Here is a 25,522-nt window from a genome sequence, read left to right as displayed (position 1 = left end):
AACTTGTAATAGAACACAGGGAGAAACTTTGAAGTGCTTACCGGCTGGCAGCAGGTGCAAAACCAATCACATAATATGTAATAATAACCCATATTCCCGATTCTAATATGGAGATAGGAATCTTGAGGAGCCAAACTGATAATCCAAAAGCCCAGGGAGGGAAAAACAAGAAATCTCTTTGTTTATAGAACACTGGGAGCTTCATAACAGTCATTGCCATCTCTCCAAATCCATTGAACATCACATTAATCAAACTGAAAAATAGCGCACCATAGTACTTGTTACCATCAGAAATTGTTTCATGGTGCATTTCTGTTCTCAGAAACACGGTCATGGCTATTAGTGACAGAACAGTTATCTGTGAGGTCTTAAATATGTAGACAAATGAGTTGTGTTTCATTAGTAACCACTCCCTTGCTAAACATGCTTTGAGGAGATCCCAGTTAGAGATGCCATATCTTTCTGTTGCCAATGCAGCAGGATGTGTTTTAGATTTATCATAAGGAATTTTGAGATCTTCTGAAAGCTTCTGCCCAATATGAAACGACTTGAACAACTGTGCAAACTCAGCAACTGAGATATACCGGTAAGTTTGGTTCCTGTTAAACCAGTACTGCTCTTGATCCTTTTTCGATGTTACCTCTTGAAGGAAGTCTGCTACTCCTTTTCTTTCAGGACATTTGAAACCGACAGATTCAAAGAACTCAAGAACGTTGTCACGAGGACCTTGGTAGACTGTTTGTCCCTCGGATAAAAGAACAACATCATCAAAAAGTTCAAATGTCTCAGGTGCAGGTTGAAGAAGGGAAATGATCACTGTTCCATCCATGACATGAACCATCTGCCTAAGGAACTTAATAATCTGAAAAGTGGTAGAACTATCAAGTCCAGTAGATATTTCATCCATGAATAGTGCCCTTGCAGGTCCAGCCAACATTTCTCCTGCAAGGAAACAATAAAGAGACTCAGAATGAGCTTATAGAGATAGGTCAAAGACAACCGTACATCAAGAATCCCCATGCAAAACTGAAAAGAAAATAAAATCATTAACTTCACTGAGAAATTATGTCAAGGAAAGGTTTTCTTGAGAAAGATCATTCAATAAAGTTAATGACAAATTTTGGAAACCTGATGCCCTTAAAATGGAAGAAACATGTTAATCAATGTAACGAGCATAATGGAACTAAGACTCATGCACTGTGTACTAAACAGAAAAGGAACAATCATGGATAAAGTTCCTATGTTTATCAACAGGTTAATAGTATCTCCTTGAACCAGTTCTTTCATCAGATATATGATTCTTTTGGTCCTTTGCATATTTGAAATGTTAAAAGAACAATGGCTGTCTCAGACAGATAGGAGTCAACTAATGTGTGGAAGCAACAGATTATTTTTTTTCCAAAGAGGGCACAATAGATTGTATTAGAACAAAAATTTATATAATGGTGCCTATGCTGCACATCATCTTTCTTGGTAAATCTGTAGCTATAGCTCCTCTTCCATATATTTCAAAAGTGAGTCAAAGATTGTCCAGATGTCCTGATAATTGTAGCTGAAACCATTAACGATGGTTTCTTATCCAAGGTTTGATGTAAGCAAACCTGCATGAAATTAAATTAGAATAGAAGAAACTTGAACTAAAAGCAGAAAATAAGAAGAGATAATGGATGGCCTCATGCCAACTCCTTAAGGATCCTTGGTCTCTAACCTCCAAGTTCTCCACCGAATGCTTGAAGCTTCCAGCCTCACACTGGTCACCTCTCTTGTTATCACGGTCTCACACCACAGCAAGCAAGGAATCACCCCAAGCAGCAAATTGAAGAAAAATCTTCATAACTATATTGATGGTTACTTGATGTCAATAGAGTGTAACTAGCTGTTTGTTTACAGGAGAGATCTCCTAAAGCCAATAACCTTTCCTACTTCCGATGGGATATAAATGTCATAAAAGGTTGAAGAGAAAAATAATAAATAACCAGCTAAAAATAGATTCCTAATTCCTACTGAACTTATAGCTCATCTAACATGAGTTTGTAAAAGAAAGATGAATAAAGAATTTGCACAAATAAAAGAAGAATCATTCTATAAATTATGGGCTGTTGAATGGCATTTCATAATTTTCTAGAAGTTCACCGGCACGGACACATCTTCAATAAAATCATTCAAAACTTCCTCATCTAACCTCCATTTTGCATGATTCAACATGTATTGGGAAGCTATCTTGATGCTAGACAACATGGAAGTGGAATTAGATGAAAATTTGAATTATGCCGATGCCAGTGAAGCTTGCATTTGGACCGATATGCATCAGATTGCCTTTTGTAATGCAGCTGGATAATGGCATTTTCGTAATCTTATTAAAGTTCACCAGCACTGACACATCATTGATAAAATCATCCATAGCTTCCTCATCTAACCTCCATTTTGAGTGACTCAACATGCGTTGGAAAGCTAACCCGATGCTGGACATCATGGAAGTGACTTTATATGATAATTTGAATTATGATGATGCTAGTGAAGCTTCCATTTGGACTAATATACATTAGACTGCCTTTTCCAATGCGGCTGGATATGTACTTCAAAATATTGACTTTTCATCTTTGATGATCTTCCATCACATAGGTTGCTCTAATAAGACTTCTTTCTGGGCATCTGGATCCTTGGTTTATACAGATAATAAATATGGTGATCCACGGTTGCATCAAATTCCCCAGCTTGAAAATTTTGGCTCCTGATGAATTGACATGGGTTAAGATATAATATTCTTTCTCAAATTGACTAACTTTAAAGACTAAAGGCCATATGATGGTAGGAGCTGGAGGCTTCTTATCAACTAGAGGCTTCTTTGGAACGGCTTAACTTTCTTCTTTATGGGAACCAGAAGCTCCTTGACTGCTATACTTGTAAATAATACTTCAGACCCAGCATAAGCAATCTTACTATCTTCATAACATTGACAAATATTCTCGAGTGGAAATCTGATGAATCTTCAATGAGTCCACGATTTATCAATCAAGGCTGTTGGATCTTGATCAATACATTAATATGACATAAGAAGTATTAGAACTTGTATTATTTAATCCCTATTATTTAGTATTTATACTTCTTATATTCTTTTTCAGGAATTGTTAATCACAGGGATTTATTCACAAACTGAGCAAAGTTTCCAACGAATACATGCTATCGGCTTATCACCCATATTTTTGCAGTCACCAAACCCAAGATCAAGCCCAAGTCTTCAGGTTCAAGAGAAAGCAAGGAGTGGTCCAAAAAAAGCAAATCGGCCCACAAAAGCCCACAAGCCCATGGACTTACAGCCACTCGGTCCACATGAGGCACACAGAAAAATACCGCCCGATCTTTCATGCGGGGTATGGGGGTGGGATTGCAGTGCACGCACGCGGCTCACAGCACAGGGGGTCTTTCACGCGATAAGGTGATTCAAATGCACATGGGCATGCGGGCGCAAGCATGGAAAATGGGTTCGAGTGGTGCACATGCAGGCGGGGCGGTTAGGCACGGTCATGGGCGCCTGGGCGAGCATGAACGAGCGCCTGGAGCGTGATTTGAATTCGGGTGTGGTCCTAGCGTGCTAGGTGTGGGTTCAGGAGTTCAGCGGGCGTGAATCTGTGCGGAATTCAAACGGGAGCTGAAGAGTGAGTCCGATCCAAGGGCCTGAGATGCAAGCGGGTGCCTGGGACGTGAAAACAGAGGTGCAGCAAGAATTTTTGAAGGCGGCTAAAGTTTTAAAACCTATGAAAAAAAGGAATCCGTGAGGAGTTAGGAGATTGAGTACGTCTAGGATTTTGGGGGCTAGAAAAGTTATAAAAAGGGGTGTAGGGTAAAGAAGAAAAAAGAGAGCAAAAATTGAGAGAAAATTTTTGAGAAAAAGAGAGAGGAAGAGAGGGAGGCTGCCAGGTGTTGGAGGTTTGAGAGAGTTTTGTGGTGGCATAAGGAGGTTCTACATCTTCTTCTTCAAGATTCTTCTTCAACCTTCAAAGAAAATGGAGCTTTTGGTGACGAGCGAGATCCAATCCATGACCAGCTAAACCTTTCGTCTTCAAGGGAGTAGATGAAATCCTTCAATCCAGATTTGTATTTTATTTTCCAATCTTATTGTGTATTTTCTTTTATTATGAAATCAACTACTTGAATGTTGTAAGGCTTCTTTATTTTTGAATAATATTGAATATCTAGCAAACATGAATATTTTCTATGATTTTATTCATATGTTCGAGTAGTAGTTTTTCTTGTTTTATGATACTTGATCTCGAATAGTTTATGACTACGTAGAAACGAATCGTGATCTAAAGATATGATTCGTACTCAGTGAGATAAGCTATGTTGAAAACAAGATTATAGATTTATTTTTTTATTATCACTATAGCTTGTAGTTTGTAGTGATTTCGATTGCTTTAATTAAAATACAAATTTATGATTAAAGGATGGATTTGAAAATCTGATGTACTTTCTTCTACTTGATTTTTTCTCAACTTTATTTCTGTCAAGCTTGTTTCTTTTATTCCTCTTAAAAATCTTAAAATCTAAATCCTTCACCATATTTATTTTAATTGAATACAACTCAGCCCTTTGATCCCTAAGGATTCGATCCTGACTCACTCTATCTATATAGTTTGAGTTAGATTTTTATTTTTGACTGCCTACGATAGCGATCAAATTTTGGCACCGTTGTCAGGGATCATTGACACAGTTGTTTCACATAAAAAATAAAAAATTAAAAAAAATTGCATAATACATATAGTGACATTACAAACGAAAGCAAAAAAAAAAATTTGCTTGGACATCTTGTTTCTTTGCATAGCATCTTCATAACACATATTAAGGGCACAAACCCTAAACAAGATAAGGTGAGGGTTTCATCACCCTTCCTTGGCCCACAAATCATCACCCTTCATTCTGCATTAAACCTAACCCTAATTTTTAAAAATCAATTAGATGTCAGCCCTAAAGATTTCGAGCTCAATAGGACAAAGGAACTGAAGGGTTGTACCGGATTTGACTTTGACTAATCAATTGGTATCTAAAAAAGTGGTTCAGGAACTCAATCCTGAAGAACAATGGTTATTTAATTAGGTCTGTTGCAAAAGCACGGAGAGCCTCCCACCAATCTTACACTTACCTGACTAATTTGGTTGGTTGATTTGGAACTTGAAGTTCCTAAAGGTAATCTAAGAACAATTAAGGGCTGTCTAGATCTACGTTAACCCTAGGATAGAGAGTCCATTCTTGTTTAACTTGATTGTAATTAACACCAAACATTAACTAATTCTTCTCTCTCATAGATTTAGAATTCTTTAGGTTCTCATCTTTAGAATTCACCTCTCTCTTTCTTCTTTCATCTTCTCTTATCTTCTCCAACAAAGACACATTAAAAAAAAAATCAGAAGAAGATTGTTCTGATCTAGTCCCCTCGATCGTATATCAGTACAATCAAAATAAATCGATAAATTAGATCTATGCCGGAAATATGGATCTCTACAGTAGAGTGGATGAGCTATCCCATAAATTAGATCATCTACTGGCTATCGGATACTCTCCCTCTCCATCTTTTCTTCCTGCACAACAAGTTGAATGTCCAGCCGTGCATTAATTTTCTAAGTTTATGTATGAGCAAGTTCATCAAGATCAAATCCAAATAGCCTACAGATCAGGAAATAACCCATACTTTAACGCCTACAATCCAGACTGAGGGGCTCAACCAAATTTTTCGTGAAAACCATAACCAGTGGTTATCCTGATAATACAAGGAACTACGTTCATAGATGTGTCTTATTACAATATGCCCTATTCACAATATCAACCTTCTCCAACTACCTCTAGCCCATCATTTGAAGAGAAGGTTCCGCAAATATTAAACAGGATAGAAATCACCAATCAGATCCTTCACTCCTCTACGCAATCCTTAACCGAACTAGAGATTCAAATTGATCAACCAGCAATCACATTCAGTAGGGAGGAAAAAATAGAGCTACCTAGTCAGTGCGAGAGTGACCCTGAGGGACAATACCTAGCTAAAAGTTTTAATGTCCCTGTAGCTTTTTCTAAACAATCGATTATGACTCTCGGGAATAGAACAATCCTGCACAACCAAAAAGACCAACACAAATAATTCGACTAAGATAGAAACATATAGAAAAGAATCAGAATGGTGGGACGAACCAATTCCATCATCATCCTGCCTACCTATAGTCCCATTCTCAAGTGCCCTAGAATCACCTATTCCTTTTAATGGGAAGGGAGGACAAATTATGAAATAATGAAATTAATTGAGACTTCCCAAGGACCACAAACGAATAACACAATAGAGGAAGCTTCACCCACAATTCTCCCCGAAGATTCGTTAAATCCCTATCTGGCTCATTTTGGGATGGATGATTTTGATGTAGATGGATATATCACAGAAATAAATGATCTAGTAGAAATGCTCTACTTTGAAACCACCTCACTTTGGATCAAAAAATATGAGCCACCTAGAAGCTACTTCCTGGCGCACCCACTAACACCTTTCCAATGATCCCTAATCAAGAAGCCCAACTTATAGATGTTCTAAAAGTGCATAAAGAAGCTATCGGATGGGATATTGCTGATATAAGGGATAATGATTTTAAGATTTTTATGACTAATTTCTCTATATTCGGCACTACTTTCAAGGACTGCCTCCAAAATCTATCTGCAGCACTAAAACGATGTATGAAGACAGATTTAATGTTAATTTGAAAAAAATGCCAAGCTTTAGATCAGAAAGCGATTATGCCGAAACATATCATACCCGAGATAGGAATTGGGGTAGATCAGGCTATAGTTAAAGTAATTTCTAAACCACCACATCCGATCTCGGCCCAGTAAATACCATCCCTTCTTGATTTTAATATTTTTAGATTCTGGTGCAACATGCTTGCCAAAAATACTCTTTTGGTCTAAGCTAATCGTCGTAGAGCATTCTACGGATATTTTACTACCATGATGACAAGACCTCCTAGTGGGTCTTGTCCTTTTGAAATCTTGAGGGACATATCTAAGTTAGTTATAAATGAAACTCTCTCGTAGCGTCCGGCTGAAGACGTTAAATTTAACACTTGTTGGAAGACAACCCAATTTCTTAAGAATAGTCTTAATAAAAACTGACTAAAGACTTAAAACTTAGCGCTTGTTGGAAGGCAATCAAATTTTTTATTTTAATTTCTTTTCTTTTTCATTATAGATTAACTTTAAAACACAAATTGATCAGGATATAATTACTTGTCCATCAAGATGGACTTTTGACAATACTTATTGAACCAAAAGCACGTTGCTCCCAGGTGACATCTCTCCTTTTCTTTTCTGTTTATCCATGACACTTTATTTTGCTTACTCCATTGAGGACAATGTCGATTAAGTTGGAAGGATAATAATAAAAAATAATAATAATTAAAAAAATTTTGAATAAATTAGTATTTAGCGTTTAGGCATCCGATTACGCTCAAGAATAGAGTTGAACCAAGCATTTTTTTTTAAGAAAAATTGATGCACAGATCAAAGAATTTGTAAGATACTGAGGAATCAAGTATTAAGAAAACCTAATAAAGAGTTAAGTCTAGAATATAAATATTTTTTTTGTGAGCACTTCTAATTTTTCTTACCAACATCAAAAAAGAGTTTACTTTTTATAGTCTAACATAGGGCAACTATACATTTCTTCATAAAATAAAAATCACTTGTAAAATAAAATAGTTTCTAAAAACTTCATACTGAGTAACCAGATCTCTTTTCCTAAGAAAGCATTGAGTTTCGTATCAGAAAGTGTGAAGGACAAAGTAGCTCTGTTGTAAAGCTAGTCTTAACTCGTAGTCTGTTTGATTCGAGCTAGTAAGTCTGAGGGATGTTTTATACCTAATACCCTAAAGCCATCTAGTTCGAAAGTCATTGACTGAAAACTCGCTATATGGATCAAATAGAAAGCTTAAGGGGTTAAGACACTCAATAATAGTATAACATTAAAGAAATATAAAAAAATCAATAAATGAAGGACAAAAGTAACACTACACCTGCCCATACGAAAGTTAGACGATTTAGAGATAAAGGTAGGGGACAACTTAGAAAAAAATTCAAAAAAGATTTAGTGCTCTTGGCTTAACTTTCATATTGATTAGTACCAATACCCCAATGACATAACTTATGCTCTATTGAACATCAATGACCCTTTTGAAAATTGCCTAATAAAACTTGAAACTCTAAGCTAAACAGTACTTAGCCCTAAATTCTTTTTTTACACGAGGACGAGCAAAGTTCAAGTTGAGGGGTATGATCAGTATATTAATATGACATAAAAAGTATTAGAACTTATATTATTTAATCCTTATTTACTATTTGATACTTCCTATATTCTTTTTCAGAAATTGTCAATCATAAGGATTTATTCACAAACCAAGCAAAGTTTCCAATGAATACATGCTATCTGCTTGTCACCCATATTTCTGCAGTCACCAAATCCAAGATCAAACCCAAGTCTTCAGGTTCAAGAGAAAGCAAAAAATGGTCCAAAGAAAGCAAATCGGCTGGTAAAAGCCCAAAAGCCTATGAACTTACAACCCCTCAATCCATGTGAGGCACACAAAAAAATATCGCTCGATCTTTCATGCGGTGTATGGGGGCGGGATTGCGGTGCACGCACATGGCTCACAGCACAGGGGGTCTTTTACATGGTGAGGTGGTTCAAACGCGCATGGACATGCAGGCGCAAGCGCGACATGGGTCCGAGCGGTACACAATACAAGTGGGGCAGCTAAGCACCTGGGCGAGCATGAACGAGCGCCTGGAGCGCGATTTGAATTCGGGTGTGGTCTTGGCGCATTGGGCACGAGTTCAGGGGTTCAGCAGACGGGAATCCACATGGAATTCAAATAGGAGCTGGAGAGTGGGTCCGGTCCAAGGGCCTGAGACCTAAGTGAGTGCCTGGGATGTGGAAACAGAGGTGCTGCAAGAATTTTTGAAGACGGCTAAGGTTTTAAAACCTAAGAAAAAAAGGAATCCGTGAGGAGTTAGGAGATTGAGTACGCTTAGGATTTTGGGGGCTAGAAAAACTATAAAAAAAGGTGTAGGGTAAAGAAGAGAAAAAGAGAGCAACAATTAAGAGAAAATTGTAGAGAAAAAGAGAGAAGAAGAGAGAGAGGCTGCCAGGTGTTGGAGTTTTGGGAGAGTTTTGTAGTGGCATAAGGAGGTTCTGTATCTTCTTCTTCAAGTTCTTCTTTAACCTTCAAAGAAAATGGAGCTTTTGGTAGCGAGTGAGATCCAATCCATGAGCAGCTAAACCTTTCGTCTTCAGGAGAGTAGATGAAGTCCTTCAATCCAGATTTATATTTTATTTTCTGATCTTATTGTGTATCTTCTTTTATTATGCAATCAACTACTTGAACGTTATAAGGCTTCTTTATTTTTTAATAATATTGAATATTTAGCAAATATGAATATTTTCTGTGATTTTATCATATGTTCGAGTAGTAATTTTTTTTATTTTATGATACTTAATCTCGAATAGTTTATAACTGCATAGAGACGAGTCATGATCTAAGGATACGGTTCGTTCTCAGCGAGATAAGCTATATTGAGAACAAGATCATAGATTTATCTTTTTATTATCGCTACGCTTGTAGTTTGTAGTGATTTCGATTGCTTTAATTAAAATACAAATCTATGATTAAAGGATGGATTTGAAATTCGAGGCACTTTCTTCTACTTAATTTTTTCTCAACTTTATTTCTGTCAAGCTTGTTTCTTTTATTCCTCTTAAAAATCCTAAAATCTAAATCCTTCACCATATTTATTTTAATTGAACACAACTCAGCCCTTTGATCCTTGAGGATTCGATCTCGACTCATCCTATCTATATAGTTTGAGTTAGATTTTTATTTTTGACTGCCCACGACAGTGATCAGATCTTTCAAAATAATTTCAGACTCTTAATGATTTCCTTCTATGTATGCCTCTTGCTTTGCTTCGAGGAGCCTCTTGTAAGCCTGAATATTGCAACCTTTAGAATGGTATTTCTTTATTATTTCACTTCTCATCATTTCCCATTTTCTGATGGTTATATTACCATGCCACTTGTGGTCTTCAAGTGTTTTCCACCAAATCTTGCCCTCACCTTTAAACTTGCTCTTAGCAAATTCCAAACAAATCCATCCATTCATGTGATAAGAAGAAAGTAACCTTTGACAGAAAGGAGCTAATCACAAATTGCATCTGGATTCAGTTCTCCTATAAGTCTTCTACTTCATGTCTAACTATGGTATGAGCTATTATATTGATTCCATGGATTGCTATCTCAGTATTGGACACCATATCCACGATGCTGGTACATGTCAGTATGCCCAATATAGAGATCAGTTCAACATAGCAAGACTCAGCATGTCCCTAGCGTTAAGTCTCAGTTCAGTGATGGTATGGTGCAGTCCGCCCTGTATGGGGTGGTATACACTAGTGCTGCAAACCATGATTATAGGGGTAGAACAACCTCTTAATCTACTTACTACAAACTAGGATAGGCATTGTCATCTAGGCCTTTCCTATTGCTCTGAACTCCCCTATGCCCAAGGCATTGTCTGAGCCAAGAGCCACAGATTACTTGCTGTTTCAATGTGCTTGTTCTTTCTCAATGTTGATACCAGCAAGATCCAGCTAGATGATGAGAGGATTGAATACAGTTCAGCAAGTAGGGTTTGCTCCAATTCCTCATGCCCTAGAGAAGCATCAAGCAAGCTCTTCAAGTGTTTTGATGAGACCGCATTCCGTCGGGTTTTCCTAAATTAAGAGAAGTTTCTAGTGCAAATAGAGATCTTTGAGTCAGGATCAATTGGGTTCTTAAAATAAAACCAAAAATGTTGTCAGAGAGTAGACTCAGTTTGTCAAGAAGTGAATTGTCTTTGGCAGAATCAATTTCTGAGCTTTTCTACTTATTGTTCCCATGAATCTTTTCTAGGATTAAAACTAACTCTTGTTTGTTGCTCATGTTGGATCAAGTATTCATTCTCTCAGCTCGGCCTAAGATGGTAAATTTTCAGTAAAAACAATTTTTCAATGGCACTGGAAGTCAGCTTTGGCTTAACTTGGGAATTTCCATGTCAAACCTACTAGGGAAACTGAGTCTGACTTGGAGTATGTGGCCCCAAACCTCAAGTAGTTTGGAATCAAGATGAGATGGTAATAGGCATGCCATCCAAATCCTATTCCTATCTGACTTGGATAGGGCCTAGGTATGGGGTGGTACAAGGGCAGCAAGCAAAGATGATGCCAAAAATGAAGAAGGTGAGGGAACAAAATTGTTGGTTTTATTGTTTTTAACCAACTAGAAATAAAAATCCTAAATAAACTAGAAGTTTAAAAACAACTAGAAATTGGAAAGAAACTAGGAATTTGAAATTAATTATTTTTTAGAAAAAGGAAGTTCTGATGCTATTAGGAATCATACAAAAATTCAAATACTACCTAAAAAGACTTGCATTAATACCAAATTTGATGAAATCAGATTTGGAGTCAAAGTTAAAACTAATCTCCTTTCTTTTACATTTCAAAATTCTAAATTGAAAAGGAAAGATTGGGCTCTGATACCAAATCTGACGCAGGCAAGCTTGCACAAGATTAGTAGAACAGCAATACTTAAACTAGAAGCAGAAAATAAACTTGAAGAAGGGATAGCTGATGGCCTCATGCCAACTCCTTCGAGGGTCTTCAGTCTCTCACCTCCAACCCTTTCGAGGAATGGAATGCTTAAAGCTTCCAGCCTTGCACTGGTCACCTCTCATGTGATTGTGGTCCCACACCACCACAAGCAAGGAATTGAAGAAAAACTTTAAAACTTTACTGGCGATTATTTGATGTCAATAGAGTACAACTAGGTAGCTATTTATAGGAGAGATCCCCTACAGTTAACAGATTTTCCTGCTTCCTATGGGACATAAAATTCCTTAAAAAATAGATACAAATATTACATAAATACCATAAATAGATTTCTAGCTCCTGCTGGACTTATAACTCATCTAACATAAGTTTCTAGAAGAAAGAAACATAGAAGTATGGACAGAAATAAAAGAAGAATCATCCTATAAATTATGGGCCATGGAACGGTATTTTCATAATTTTCTGGAAGATGGCCACCATTGACACATCTTCAATAACTTATTCATAACTTCCTCATCCAACCTCTGTTTTAGGTGATTCAGATGCATTGGAAAGCCAACTCGATGCCAGACGTCGTGGAAGTGGATTTAGATAAAATTTAAATTATGTTGATTCTAGTGAAGCTTCCTTCTGGACTGATGTGTGTTGGATTACCTTTCCTAATGCGGCTGGATATAGACTTTAAAATATTAGCTTTTTGATCTTTGGCTATCCTTGTATGGGTTGCTATGATGAGATCTCTTTCAGGGTATTGGATCCTTGGTTCATAAAGCTGATAGATATGGGGATCAATGCTTGCATCAGCATTACTTTGTTCAACAGTACTCACAAACTTTGCATAAAGTTGGTTCACCATATAAGCAGATGTTGTCAGTATGGATAGAAATTTATGAGCTTTTAATGTAAGAGATGTAAGTTCCAAAAGTGGAAGCCTCATTCTTACAATCTGCTGTGCACGTGGAAAAGGTAGAAATCTCAAACTATTATTGCATTCAAAATTTTCAGTAACAGATAAACTATTATGTCTGGAAGTGCTTGACTTATGGATGAAAGCATGCACTAATAACAACAACAACAACAACAAAACCGCAAGAAGAGTATGGCATTCGAAATTTCAAGTAACAGATAAAATGTTATGCCTGGAAGTGCTTGATTTTTGGATGCGCGCATGCGCTAATATAAATAGTAGTAGTAATAGTAGCAATTTTTCACTATGATGACAAGGTAATTAACAATTAAAATTTGCATGAAACACTAAATGTTTTCTGGCAAATGGATATGGCTCCATGCTGCAAATTCAATGAGAAGATGCTCTTAATTGCATATAGCACTTCTAAGTACGTCTATGAATCAGAAAAAAGTAATGTGCATATGCTGGTAAATGTTAGAACTTTTTTCTTGATAGTAAAACTAAAGATTGACTGGTCCCCTGCAAATGTATTAACAGAATCAGGAAATATGGTTTCGGGGAAAGGACAAGTGGTTATTCTTTCTCTAATGTGCATAAAGATAAGTACCAGTTGTCACACGCTTCTTTTGTCCTCCAGATATGCCTCTTCTCATCTCATCACCAACAAGGATATCTGCACAGATATCCAAACCAAGTACCTGGATTACAGTACTTTAATAAATTAGAATTACCGAACATGGCTTATTAAATTACAATTTAGAGCTAAATTTAATTTGTATATGCACGAGATGGAGGACCAAACCTTGAGAATGTAATCTGTTGCAACATTGGTTTCCTGTCCTTCCACTGCAGTTGCCTTCATGAAAGCATCAATTTCAGGATCTGGTTTAATACCTGCATCCCTCTCTCGTCTTGACAATTCTGAAAGCATCTCGTATCTGGTTCCCACACCCAAACACCGTCCAGAGAAATCTATGGTCTCTCGAACTGTCATCTCACCATTGTGAAGGTCTTGCTGACTAATGTACGCACTAGTTCTCTGGGGGACAAACTCTGATAACTCATGACCACAATATGTGATTTTACCAGATACCTGTTAACAAAGCAATAATAATAAGCACATTTGAGAACATACATAAGAATGCATATATGCATACATGATTACAATGAGTTGAATAACCATGCATACTGGCAAATACAAATGAAACATACCCTTAGATTTTTATCAAGCTTCCCAGCAAGGGCCAGCAAAAGTGTTGTTTTCCCTGAGGCTGGAGGTCCCAGAAGCAGTGTCATCCTGAACATGTATTGAATACCAAAAAATATTTTACTGAGATATTTTCGGATAAGTATATACTAGTTCTACTATATCAAGAAAAAGGTATACATTCGTTCTAATGATTATTCATCAGCATGCGAACCACACTGATGCTTCATTTAGGAAATGAAACAAAATAATTTTTGAGCATCAGATCTTTTTCACCTAAATCATAAGAGAATCTGCTGCTATTTAGTTTTCCCATGCACTTCTTTGCTAGAAAGTATCTTTCAAAAGAAACAAAAAGAGAGAGAACAAAAGAAACAAAGGTGGACAAACTGGACTAGGAGGTAACATCTATGAGAAGATTGACCATACAAGAATTAGTGCAGGGACTGAAATGACTTCTAAGGATCTGTTTGGATATTCCTACCAGATTGAGCTGAAAATCCTACAGGAATCGGGCCTGTTGACCCATATAGGCCCATATAGCTTGCATTTTCTAAGAGCCTATCCAAAACTAGCTTAGAGCCTAGCCTTTGGGCTGCAAGAAGGAGAAAAAGATCTAACGGAGGTCCTTTTTTCTTTCCATAAGATTTGGGCTGGGTGGAGTTTGTTTGATATAGGGTCACGCTTAAATGAACGGCCAAATCCATAAATCCTACAGGATTTTCAGCCCAATCCTATAGGAATAACCAAAATAGGCCCTAAAGTGTAAAACCTCTTTGGGCATCTTTTACAAGGTTCATCAAGCAAAGTCTAATGGATGGTAATCAGAGATGGAATACATGTCTTTTGTCTTCAATCCTTCAATCTTTCCTTTACAAATAATAGTTTTTGCATTTTTACCAAAAGAAACAAATAAAGATCTAAGGCAAAATTATGATCCATAAAAATATGCAAACGTACCTCGATGGCTTCAGGATTCCACTCGCATCATTAAGTATCTTCATGGTCCTTTTCTTGGATGGAGAAAGCCGCAGGAAACCAAAAATTTCCTGCATTAGAGAAAAAAAAAAAAAAAGGAAAAAAAGCTGAAATGAAGGATGCATAAAATCATGGAAACAAAGATTTTCATTTACCCTTGGATTAAATAAAGAAACATGTTTTCCATACCCTGCCTACAATATTTTTCTTAATTATGCCGCTACAGTATTATTGCAAAGTTAAAGAAAACCAATATTGCATCCCTTGGACATAATCATGGCTCTGATGAAGAAATTCTATTACACCGATGGACTAACTCGCAGAGCCATTGATACTTTTGTTGGGGAACAGAATTTCAGTTTCCATTACCTAAACAACTGAAAACAAACAACTAAATTTCTTCCAGCCAAAGAGTGAAAAATGGCAACTACAAATCGATAGCCATGAAGTGGCATGCAGGCAGCCTTCAAATGAAATTAAAGTTTGGAAGAACAAAAAACTTACAGACACTGGATACATGAAATACCTCTATGATATTCATGGTGGCATTCAGCAGAGTAGGGAGCGCCCTGCTACCTACATGAACATCTGCCTCCACTGACAAATTCTCATACCGGACTTCGATTTTAGGAAGTTCGAGACCAACCCTGATTCATTTAACATGGAAAATTAGCACCTCATTAGAATAAATTCAAAATTCAAAACTAAGAACAACCTGTTAAGTTAGCAGCAGAGAGATAGCACAAATAGAAATCAACAGGAGGTAAAATTTTCATCACCGATCGATCCGATCTCTGAGCCGGCGAAGGAACCGCTCATTGTCATCCTCCACCACCTTGAGGACGTGCTCCAGAAGGAGTTTCCTGTCCTGAATTCCGAGCTCGTTGACATCGATCTCATTGCTGACCATTTTGCCGTTCTCCATCACCTGCCGGATGATGGCTTTTCTCATCCGGTCGTAGGTGGGGAGCTTCTCCAGTGCGGCCCATTTCAGGTTCTCCTCGTCGTCTCCCTCACTGAGGCCCCGCCGGAAGGCATCCGACGGGTCCCGGAAGCTCGACGCCAGCCAGCTCCTCCGGCCACTGCTCCTCCGGCTGCTGTTCTTGCTGCTCGCCCTGCTCAAATTGTCCTCCATTGCCAAAGTCCTCCCGAATCCCCTAACCAAATCAAGAAATAGAAATTTAAAAAATAATAATAATAATCTTTCACGTATGAGAACTCGTTCTCCAACATTTGAATCAGAGTTGGCAACGTTTCCCTCCATTTCGGAGTAGAGAGGAAGCAGCCCAAAAAAAGGGCAAAAAAAAAATAAAAAGAAAAACACATCATAAGAAAGCATTCAGCTACCTCTCCTCCTCTTCCCCTCTGCCACCAGCTGGAGGCTGCCGCCGGAGTTATCGACGGCGCTGCGGAGTGCTTATGTTTCAAGTCCAGCAGGAGGCGCGAGGAGTCTCCATGGAACTCTAGATTCCAAAGGTGAGGACTGGGAGAGGGGAGCAAAAAGGATGAGGAACTGCTGAAGAATGGAGGAGAAAGGCGGAACTCGTGGAAGGCTTATATAGAGGGAGCACAACGGTAGAGGGAAAATGTAATAAAAAATTGAGATGGAAAGGTGGGGCCGTGGTCGATCCGATCTTAAAGACTTTTATTTTTCCTTCCATCTCCATCTCCATCTCCTTAATGTTTTTCCATGATTCAGTCCAAAAAAATAAGAAGTTTCCTTCCATGATGCCGTGTGGCTCTCACTTTCTCCGCAACTGTCGGGTTTGCAAAAAGTAGCAGACTGACTGACCGGCCTCGTGCGGGGAAGAGGGAGAACAAAAAGATTGTTTGAAAGTGGCGGTGCAATTTGCACCGCAAAATATTGTGCAGAATTTGACAACTGCCATCCTAAATCGGTGATCATCAAATAAGTTAGTCTTATACAATATCGATGATGATGCATTTTATTTGATGATTGTTCATCTCTAGATCACTGAGTATTACACAGCATTCTACGATGCAAACAGCGTATCAGAGAGAATCCTGAAACATGTAAATATTTCCGTACTCATATTTATTTTCCATCCGTTTATATATATTTTATTTTTCTAATATTTTTCTCATCAAACTATCCTTCTTTTTTTTTTTTTTTGTAAATATAGATAACTATAATGTAAGAGAACGATGGATTTATATAGACTTTCATTTTATATTATTGCTGGCAAGAAATTATAGTTTACTATAATGTAGTTTGGCCGATTAAAAGGATACTTTGGACAAAAATAATCTCTTTCAAAATCGAGATCTAAGGATGTGGAGACTTGTAAGCAATATGCGGTTATTAATTTAATTTAACAAATAATTTTATAGATTAATTATTAATAAAATAATTATATATATTAAATAATTAATTAATTTAGAATTTAATTTAAATAGTTAATTTAAAATTAGTAAATATAAATAAAAAAATAAAAAATAATTTTAATTATTGAATTATAATTATGAAATAATGTACTAAAAAACTAAAATAATTAATAATAAAATTTAATAATATATTATTAATAGTATATATAAAATAAAAAATATATAAATAATATGAATAAAAAAAATGAAGAAGTCCTATAATTTTGTCTTAAAAAATTAATAAAAAATAATTTTGTCAATATAGAAATTTATTTCTCAATGCCCCATCCATATTGATAGATCAAAAAAGATAGACAATTTTTAATTTTTATTTTTTTCTATAATTTTTTGAATCAAATGATGGATGAAGACCATCCATTCATGCTCTTATGATCCCAACTAAATACAAGATTAAAAAAAATATAAATAAAAAAAAATTTTCTTTGCACAATTGAATTTTCGTAATCAAACACGAATGGTCATTAAAACCTATAAACCTGTTCCTCTTTCAAGGACCAGAAACATTGAAACAGAAATACTAAAGCTACTGTTCCTCTTTCCACTCGTTTTACTCTCTGAAGAGCTGCAAATAGTCTTTGGTTTGCTGAAAATCTATAAACTAATTGTAAAGCTGTATTGACTTTTAAACCTGAAAACCTGTAAACACCTGAAAATCTGAAAAATCTGTAAAACTGCAAACCAAAAATACCTTCTTTTCTGGTTGATCTTGGTCAACCAATTTGCTTTCTACATTAATAAAAATGGGGGGCAATACCTCCCTCTTTTATCAAAAAAAAAAAAAAAAACACGGACGAACATGAAGTCTTTGTGGAAAGACTTTGGTACCCTTCGGTAGTTAAAAAAAGTCATGGTGTTCGAGAATAGATTACGAGGCCCACGTACCTACTTGCTCATATAATTGCCATTTAATTGCTTTTTTATTTTATCATTTCACCATGGGAACCCCTGGTCGGGTTGGAGTGGATTAATAGTAGAGGATGAGAAATAACCCCTCTCATGTTTCCTAAAACAAAATTTTTAGCATGGCCTTGTCTTCTTTTTCCTTTTATTTTCAGCATTTGTTGTTGGCTTGTTTTTTGCTATTTGCCTTGAATAGTGTTGTGAGAAGCTCTTTTTTGTATTTGTTATTTAACTTATTTTTTGTTGAAAAGCTCGTTTTATGCATTAAAATATATATATATACTATACGGCACAAGGGAGTTGGTGTAACTCATGAAAATTGTTGCCAAATATGGGGATGGTTGTAATGTCAATGTGCTTAATCAATATTAGTAAGCCAGACAAACATTTTGGTTATCAAAAATTTTGTCCATTTTCTACCGAAATAGATTGAATATGAGAACTAGAATAAGCTCATGTTCTACATTATTTGCTCCAAGTAAAGCTAATCTGATCCATCTGAAGCCAACTCAGCTTACTTGCAAACCTAAATTTATAGATAAGATTCATGTTTCCAACTTGATTCGACAATAAGAAAATCATACAACAAAAATTATATGAAAGTTGCTTTACTACAATGTGTCCGAAAGCTATCTTATGGCTTTATCTTTTATTTGGCTGAACATTCTAAATTTTTTTACTGGTAGTTGCGTTATGTGAATCCAACCAGCGTAAAAGAAAGTTACACGTCAATTTACTATCTAAGGTCAAGCATCGTGTTTTACAAATATTGCACTCGCGGTTTCTAGCTTAGAAATCTCTTTGATATATGCGGGGAAGTCTTGTTCATACCATTTTGCATGACTTTGAAAACCAGCTTTAACAACCATTAATTTACTTGCAAGCAAAAATACTATTAATTGGACTTTAGAGACACCATTATGCAATATAGGAAGACCGTACTTGTAAAACTTTAAACTATTTCATGCCAATGAGTACTCTCATCCATCCATACACATGCATCCATCCAACGTGCATATATATATTATATAGATAGAGAGAGAGTTGAACCCGGCTCCTTCTGCCCCAATCCGAGGTCTGATCTAGCCAGCTCTGCAACCATTTAATCTCAAGCAATGGGTTACAACATTTACACAACACTGTTATGTAACATCCTTCATTCTAACGACAAAAGCAAAAAAAAAAAAAAAAGAAGCAATATTATGACAGAGAGAGAGAGCAGCTAGCGCCTATCTCTCTCTCTCTCATTGTAAGGCTAGCAATTTTGATAGGCCACCTTATATTCCTTCTCGTTTGACTGAGACTCCAAAGTAGAAATATCACTTCGATCTTGATCTATATTTATAAGTACCTAAGCAGGATTAAAACACTTATTTCAGAGATAAACAACAACAAAGAAAGGTAACAACATAACTTAGTATGGAATAAATACCTAGGTTTAAAGCTAAACATTAACATTGAAGGACTAAACACTTGGGAGGGAGATTTGCTTGCTGACTTCTTGTTTGCTAGATGAGAGTAAATACTCAACATGTAATAATAATGACTAAAGTCGCTATGATAAATATAAACTATGAAGCCTAAGCACTATATCTGGTACAATGAGGACTAGCATTGCCTAAGAAAACATCAAATGTCTGGTAACATGATGGTTTGGACGAAGTTCTCTCAAAGTAAATAGCATGAAAGAAGTGTAACAAGATATATTTAGTGCAGTATGAACACTTAGTGTCACATAGCAAACGTTAAAATTGACATAATGAACACTTACAATCTACCGCATAAGAAGAAAAAGGAAGATATGCTCTGATTCTTGCCTGCCAGATGTACACTTAAGATGCAATAATAGTGAAGACAAAAGTATTTCTAGAATAAATAGAAGTCCTTGTGAATAAACACTCTGGAGAAGTAAATACTAATATTTACAAAGGAGCCATCAAATGTTGGATAACACGATTAACTAGACAAGTCTATTTGTGAGTAAACAAAAAGGAAGCAGGGTAACAAGGTAAGCTATCATGTAATAAACACTTAATTAGTTTTAATAGTAAACACTACTGTTAAGGCGATTAGCGCTTACAGTGCCTAACAAATAAGCTAAAAAGGATGATTTTTTCTCTACCTTTCCACTACCATCACCACCCATTCTCTCCTATAACCATATGATAATAATATTTTTATTAAAATAATAAAATATTATCATAATTCCTATTATAATAGTTTTAATATGATAAAATAATAATTAATATCATACTATCATATAATTATAATAATAAAATATAGCATACTTGCAATATGAAGATGTACATCAGGATAATAAACATTATAATATATTGTACTATAATATTCATTACATTATGTTGGTGCAAAAATCCGCTAGCGCCGGAGAAGTTGGAGTCGGGGAAGCCGCGGTCGCCGCCGGGACCTGCAAGGGAAGTCTAAACCGGAGGTGGGGTTGCTCCGGCAAGACCCTCCGACGCTCAAGTCAGTTCTCTGCCTCAACAAGAATGGAGTGCTCGAACGGAGAATTTAGCAGAGTTTTGAGATAGGGAAAAGGAGCTTAGAGAATAACGTATCTGGATCCCCCTTTTATAGACGGAGGAGGCAACGGATTGATGGCGATGTTTGTAACCGTCTGGTAGTGGGCCGCCCATAGTCAGGGGAATTGATTGCGGAAGATAGTGGAGTAGACACATGGCCATCACCTCGGCCCGCCACGTGGAATCTGTTATGAGGGGTGGAGCAGCGTCCGTTGTCAGCGGATAGGAGAATCGCATGGTATCCGTCGCAGGAGGTGGAGCAGGTTCGTGGCCGCCATTGTGGCCTGCCAGAGGACAGTGGAGCTGTGCGGAATCTGCCACAAGAAGTGGAGCAGGGCGGCGATGGCTACTGCGGCCTGTCAGGGAACGATGGAAAGGCGCGGAGTCCGCCACAGGAAGTGGAGCAGGGTCGTGGGTGGAGCCCGACTTCTGGGGGAGTCCGGACGGAACCCCCTCGGAGCTGACGTTGGGGGCGGAGCTCGGCTCTCGTAGGAGTTCGGGCAAAGTCTGCTTGCGGCTGCAGTCATTGGCGCCGAGGACGTAGCCCGGCTCCCTTAAGAGCCCAGTCGGAGCTGTGCTGATGTCGGTGCTGGAGGCGGAGCCCGGCTCCTGTAGGAGTCCGGGCGGAGCTGTGCTGCAACCAAAGTTAGAGGTGAAGTCCGGCTCCCGTAGGAGTCCGGTCGGAGCTTACCAGCAATTGATGTCGGAGGCGGAGCCCGGCTCCCGTAGGAGTCCGGGCGGAGCTGCACTTGCTGTCGGCGGTGGAGCCCGGTTCCCGTAGGAGTCCGGGCGGAGCTGCACTTGCTGTCGGCGGTGGAGCCCGGCTCCCGTAGGAGTCCGGGCGGAGCTGCACCTGCTGTCGGCGGTGGAGCCCGGCTCCCGTAGGAGTCCGGGCGGAGCTGCACTTGTCGTCGGCGGTGGAGCCCGGCTCTCGTAGGAGTCCGGGTGGAGCTGCACATGCTGTCGGCGGTGGAGCCCGGCTCCCGTAGGAGTCCGGGTGGAGCTGCACCTGCTGTCGGCGGTGGAGCCCGGCTCCCGTAGGAGTCCGGGCGGAGCTGCAGTTGATGTCGACGGTGGAGCCCGGCTCCCGTAGGGGTCCGGGCGGAGCTGCACTTGCTGTCGGCGGTGGAGCCCGGCTCCCGTAGGAGTCCGGGCGGAGCTGCAGTTGATGTCGACGGTGGAGCCCGGCTCCCGTAGGAGTCCGGGCGGAGCTGCACTTGTTGTCGGCGGTGGAGCCCGGCTCCCGTAGGAGTCCGGGCGGAGCTGCACATGCTGTCGGCGGTGGAGCCCGGCTCCCGTAGGAGTCCGGGCGGAGCTGCACCTGCTGTCGGCGGTGGAGCCCGGCTCCGGTAGGAGTCCGGGCGGAGCTGCACCTGCTGTCGGCGGTGGAGCCCGGCTCCCGTAGGAGTCCGGGCGGAGCTGCACTTGCTGTCGGCGGTGGAGCCCGGCTCCCGTAGGAGTCCGGGCGGAGCTGCACTTGCTGTCGGTGGTGGAGCCCGGCTCCCGTAGGAGTCCGGGCGGAGCTGCACATGCTGTCGACGGTGGAGCCCGGCTCCCGTAGGAATCCGAGCGGAGCTGCACCTGCTGTCGGTGGTGGAGCCCGGCTCCCGTAGGAGTCCGGGCGGAGCTGCAGTTGATGTCGACGGTGGAGCCCGGCTCCCGTAGGAGTCCGGGTGGAGCTGCACTTGCTGTCGGCGGTGGAGTCCGGCTCCCGTAGGGGTCCGGGCGGAGCTGCACTTGCTGTCGGCGGTGGAGCCCGGCTCCCGTAGGAGTCCGGGCGGAGTTGCAGTTGATGTCGACGGTGGAGCCCGGCTCCCGTAGGAGTCCGGGCAGAGCTGCACTTGCTGTCGGCGGTGGAGCCCGGCTCCCGTAGGAGTCCGGGCGGAGCTGCACATGCTGTCGGCGATGGAGCCCGGCTCCCGTAGGGGTCCGGGCGGAGCTGCACTTGCTGTCGGCGGTGGAGCCCGGCTCTCGTAGGAGTCCGGGCGGAGCTGCAGTTGATGTCGACGGTGGAGCCCGGCTCCCGTAGGAGTCCGGGCGGAGCTGCACTTGCTGTCGGCGGTGGAGCCCGGCTCCCGTAGGAGTCCGGGCGGAACTGCACTTGTTGTCGGCGGTGGAGCCCGGCTCCTGTAGGAGTCCGGGCGGAGCTGCAGTTGATGTCGGCGGTGGAGCCCGGCTCCCGTAGGAGTCCGGGCGGAGCTGCAGTTGATGTCGATTCCGTTGAGGGTTTCGGCTGTGGGTATTTTATACCCAACACCAGTCCCCCTACATCCGAGTTTGAAATTCAAACGAAGGAAGTACATAGAGGTACAGCCAGAATCGTCCCTTCGAACCCTGCGCCCTGCCGCTCTCAGAAATTTTGGCATTAAATGAGCGCGTGCCGGAGTCTTTTCGAATTGGAGCAGTACGAGGGGACGCTTCGAAGATCCCGCAGGTACGCTGGCCCAAGTACGGTGCAATTATGACCCTACCAACCGCCAGCCGCCTTTAGCCGCCTGCCACGGGGAGTGGGACACGCGTCGGATGCGGACTGGCCTGGGGGGATTCGAGATCATTATGGCGCCGGATCCCAGGGTCTATTTAAACCCGTCCTCCCCCCTTCAGGCGTCCCACTCCATTTCTGATTTTTTGCTGGCGTCTGTCATCTCCCCGAGAGTCTGCTCTAGCGAACGCCCTCTCGAGCCATAGGCGCCTTCCGTTTCTCGCTCCCGGGTCCCCAGAGCAAGATAGGTTAGTGCCCACCTTCTTCTTCTTACCGCCTAGGGGCTTCTCCTCTTTTCATTTCTTTCGTGTCTTCTTCTGAGTTGACCTTCGGCGTCTCGTTCCCCTCTCGGTTTGCCTTTCTAGGGTCCTTTAGGTTCTTCCCCAAAAAAAAAATATCTTCCGACTCTTCTGCCCCCGTAAGTTCTGGGAGTTCTTCTGCTTCGAACCCCCAGGCCCCCGTTTCTGCGAACGAACCCGTGTTCGGGGCAGGGCCTCGCCCGGTTTTCGCACCGGGCGCCATTCCGTGTTCGTCGACTCCGGACGAACTCCTCCTGATAAGGGCTCGGTATGGGGTTCCTTCCGAGTACGACCTGAAGCTTCCTGGCCCCTCTGACCGGGCCAGCGCTCCCCCTCCTGGTCGCTTTTGTTTGTACCAGGAGGCATTCCGTGTCGGACTCCGGCTTCCGCTTCCTGTCTTTGTTGCCGCCTTCTTTCGTTTCTTAGACATTTCTCTCGTCTCTGTCGTCCCGAATTCCTTTAGGTTTTTGATAGGGTTTCTCTCTCTCTGCCATATAGCCGAGGTCCAGCCATCCCTCTCCCTGTTCAGACATTTCTACACCTTCAAACGCCATCCTTCAGCGAAGGACTGGTGGTACTTCTCCCCCCAGTTCGGTAAGAAGGGGTTGCTGAAGGACGCCCCTTCTTCGATTCACAACTGGAAGGGGAAATTTCTCTTCGTCTACTGCCCGACCCTGGAACTAGGTCTGCCCCCTTGGGGGTCCCTGAGGGATTCCGTCTGCCGGGCTCCCAGCCTGGGAGAGGACGACCTCCAGACTGCCCAGAAGCTTCTGAGTTATCCCACTCCTTCCCTTCCTAACCTTCTGAGGGAGCAGCTTCTCTTCAACATCGGCCTGAGCCCTCAGGATCCAGCAAGTATTTATCTTTCTTTTCTTGCCTTCTTCTTCTCTCTCTTTCTCTTCTTTTCTCTTTCTCTCTCTTCTTTTTTTTTTTTTTTTTTTTTTTTTAGCAATGGACGCCGAAGCCACGCGGATGCTCGCCAAGGCTATGAGAGCCCAGAAGAGGAAGGGCGCGACGACCTCCGGTTCGGCGAAGAGGGCCAGGGTGGAAGAGACGACCCCGGCCGCGCCTGTCCAGGCGACCCCGGCCATCGACATTCCCTCGGATGTCGAGCCAGCGGCCCCCCGGGCTTCCCCAAGGAGCCCGCCGACTGGGACCCCCGTTCCGGAGGTCCGCCCCACGGAGGCGCCCGCCGCGGGGAGGAGGAGGAAATCGGTGGCCCGCAGGGTGAGCAGCCACCGAGCCGCTGTAGACGAGTCCGTCTGCTCCGAGGGGGGATCGGAGAACCCCTTCAACGACAAGGCTCTGATCCAGCGGCTGCTCGATGGTTGCATTCTGTCCGACGTCGTGGAGAGGATCGACCGCGCCGATCCCGAGCAGCGGGCCTGGGACACTTTGGGGTCCTTTCTTGAGGTAAGCGGGTTTTTATTTACACAGTTGCTCGGTCTTTGTTGTAATTCTCTATCTGTCCTTGCAGATCGGGCACCAGCTCTTCGCCTATGTCGAGGCGTCGGGCCGCATGAGAAGGGACCTTCTTCGGGCGGAGGAGCACTGCCAAGACGAGGTTGTTCGTCTTCAAGCGAAGACGGCCGAGGTGCCGCCCTCCGGGAGGCCCTGGAGAGAGATAGACAAGACCGGGAAGAGGAAAGACGAGCCCGGGAGGAGGAGAGGCGAAGCTTGGAGGAGTCGGCAAGGAAGGCGGAGGTCGAGATCGCCCATCTGGCCGAGCAAACTCCGGTTCTGGTCTCGGAGGCCAGGACCCTTATGGTGGAGGAGTTCAAGGCCTCTACAGAGATGATGGAGCTGAACGTTCAGTTCGGCCTGGAGGCGTTTACCAAGGGGTTCGAGCTCTGCCGAGAGAGGGTGGCCAGTAGATACCCCGACCTTGATCTCGGCTTTTTGGAGGAGTCTGACGACGAGGCCGCCCCTTCGTCCGTCGCTACCGCAGTCGCACCCCCCGCGCCGAGCTCTCCACCCCCTGCCCCCGAGGTCTGAGACCTCCGATCTTGTATCTTTCTTTTGTCGCCATATTTCCTTTCCGCTTGTCTTCAAAATTAATCAATAAAGTCGAACTTCTTATTGTGGATGGCCTTTCCTTCCCCCTGCTTCTTCTTTTCTGCCTTTCTC

At 41.4% G+C, this 25,522-nt stretch overlaps 1 protein-coding gene across 1 annotated transcript in view; it reads right to left on the bottom strand.

Moving 5' to 3' along the window:
* The window catches only part of LOC105048902 (pleiotropic drug resistance protein 2), a 30,293-nt gene extending 13,989 nt beyond the window's left edge, over positions 1–16,304 (bottom strand). The window contains exons 1-8 of the mRNA XM_010928381.4: positions 16,116–16,304; positions 15,548–15,925; positions 15,295–15,415; positions 14,751–14,839; positions 13,796–13,880; positions 13,386–13,676; positions 13,191–13,281; positions 42–942 (exon numbers count right to left, since the gene is read on the bottom strand). Coding sequence (XP_010926683.1) covers positions 42–942; positions 13,191–13,281; positions 13,386–13,676; positions 13,796–13,880; positions 14,751–14,839; positions 15,295–15,415; positions 15,548–15,903 — 1,934 coding nt within the window. The 5' untranslated portion in view covers positions 15,904–15,925; positions 16,116–16,304. The remainder of the gene's footprint in view (positions 1–41; positions 943–13,190; positions 13,282–13,385; positions 13,677–13,795; positions 13,881–14,750; positions 14,840–15,294; positions 15,416–15,547; positions 15,926–16,115) is intronic.
* Between the last annotated feature and the right edge of the window lie 9,218 nt (positions 16,305–25,522).

The sequence above is a fragment of the Elaeis guineensis genome, chromosome 7 (genome assembly GCF_000442705.2).
Source record: "Elaeis guineensis isolate ETL-2024a chromosome 7, EG11, whole genome shotgun sequence".
NCBI classification, from domain to species: Eukaryota; Viridiplantae; Streptophyta; class Magnoliopsida; order Arecales; family Arecaceae; genus Elaeis; species Elaeis guineensis.
Note: the sequence above shows the minus strand (reverse complement) of the source record. Positions and strands in the feature narration are given on the sequence as shown.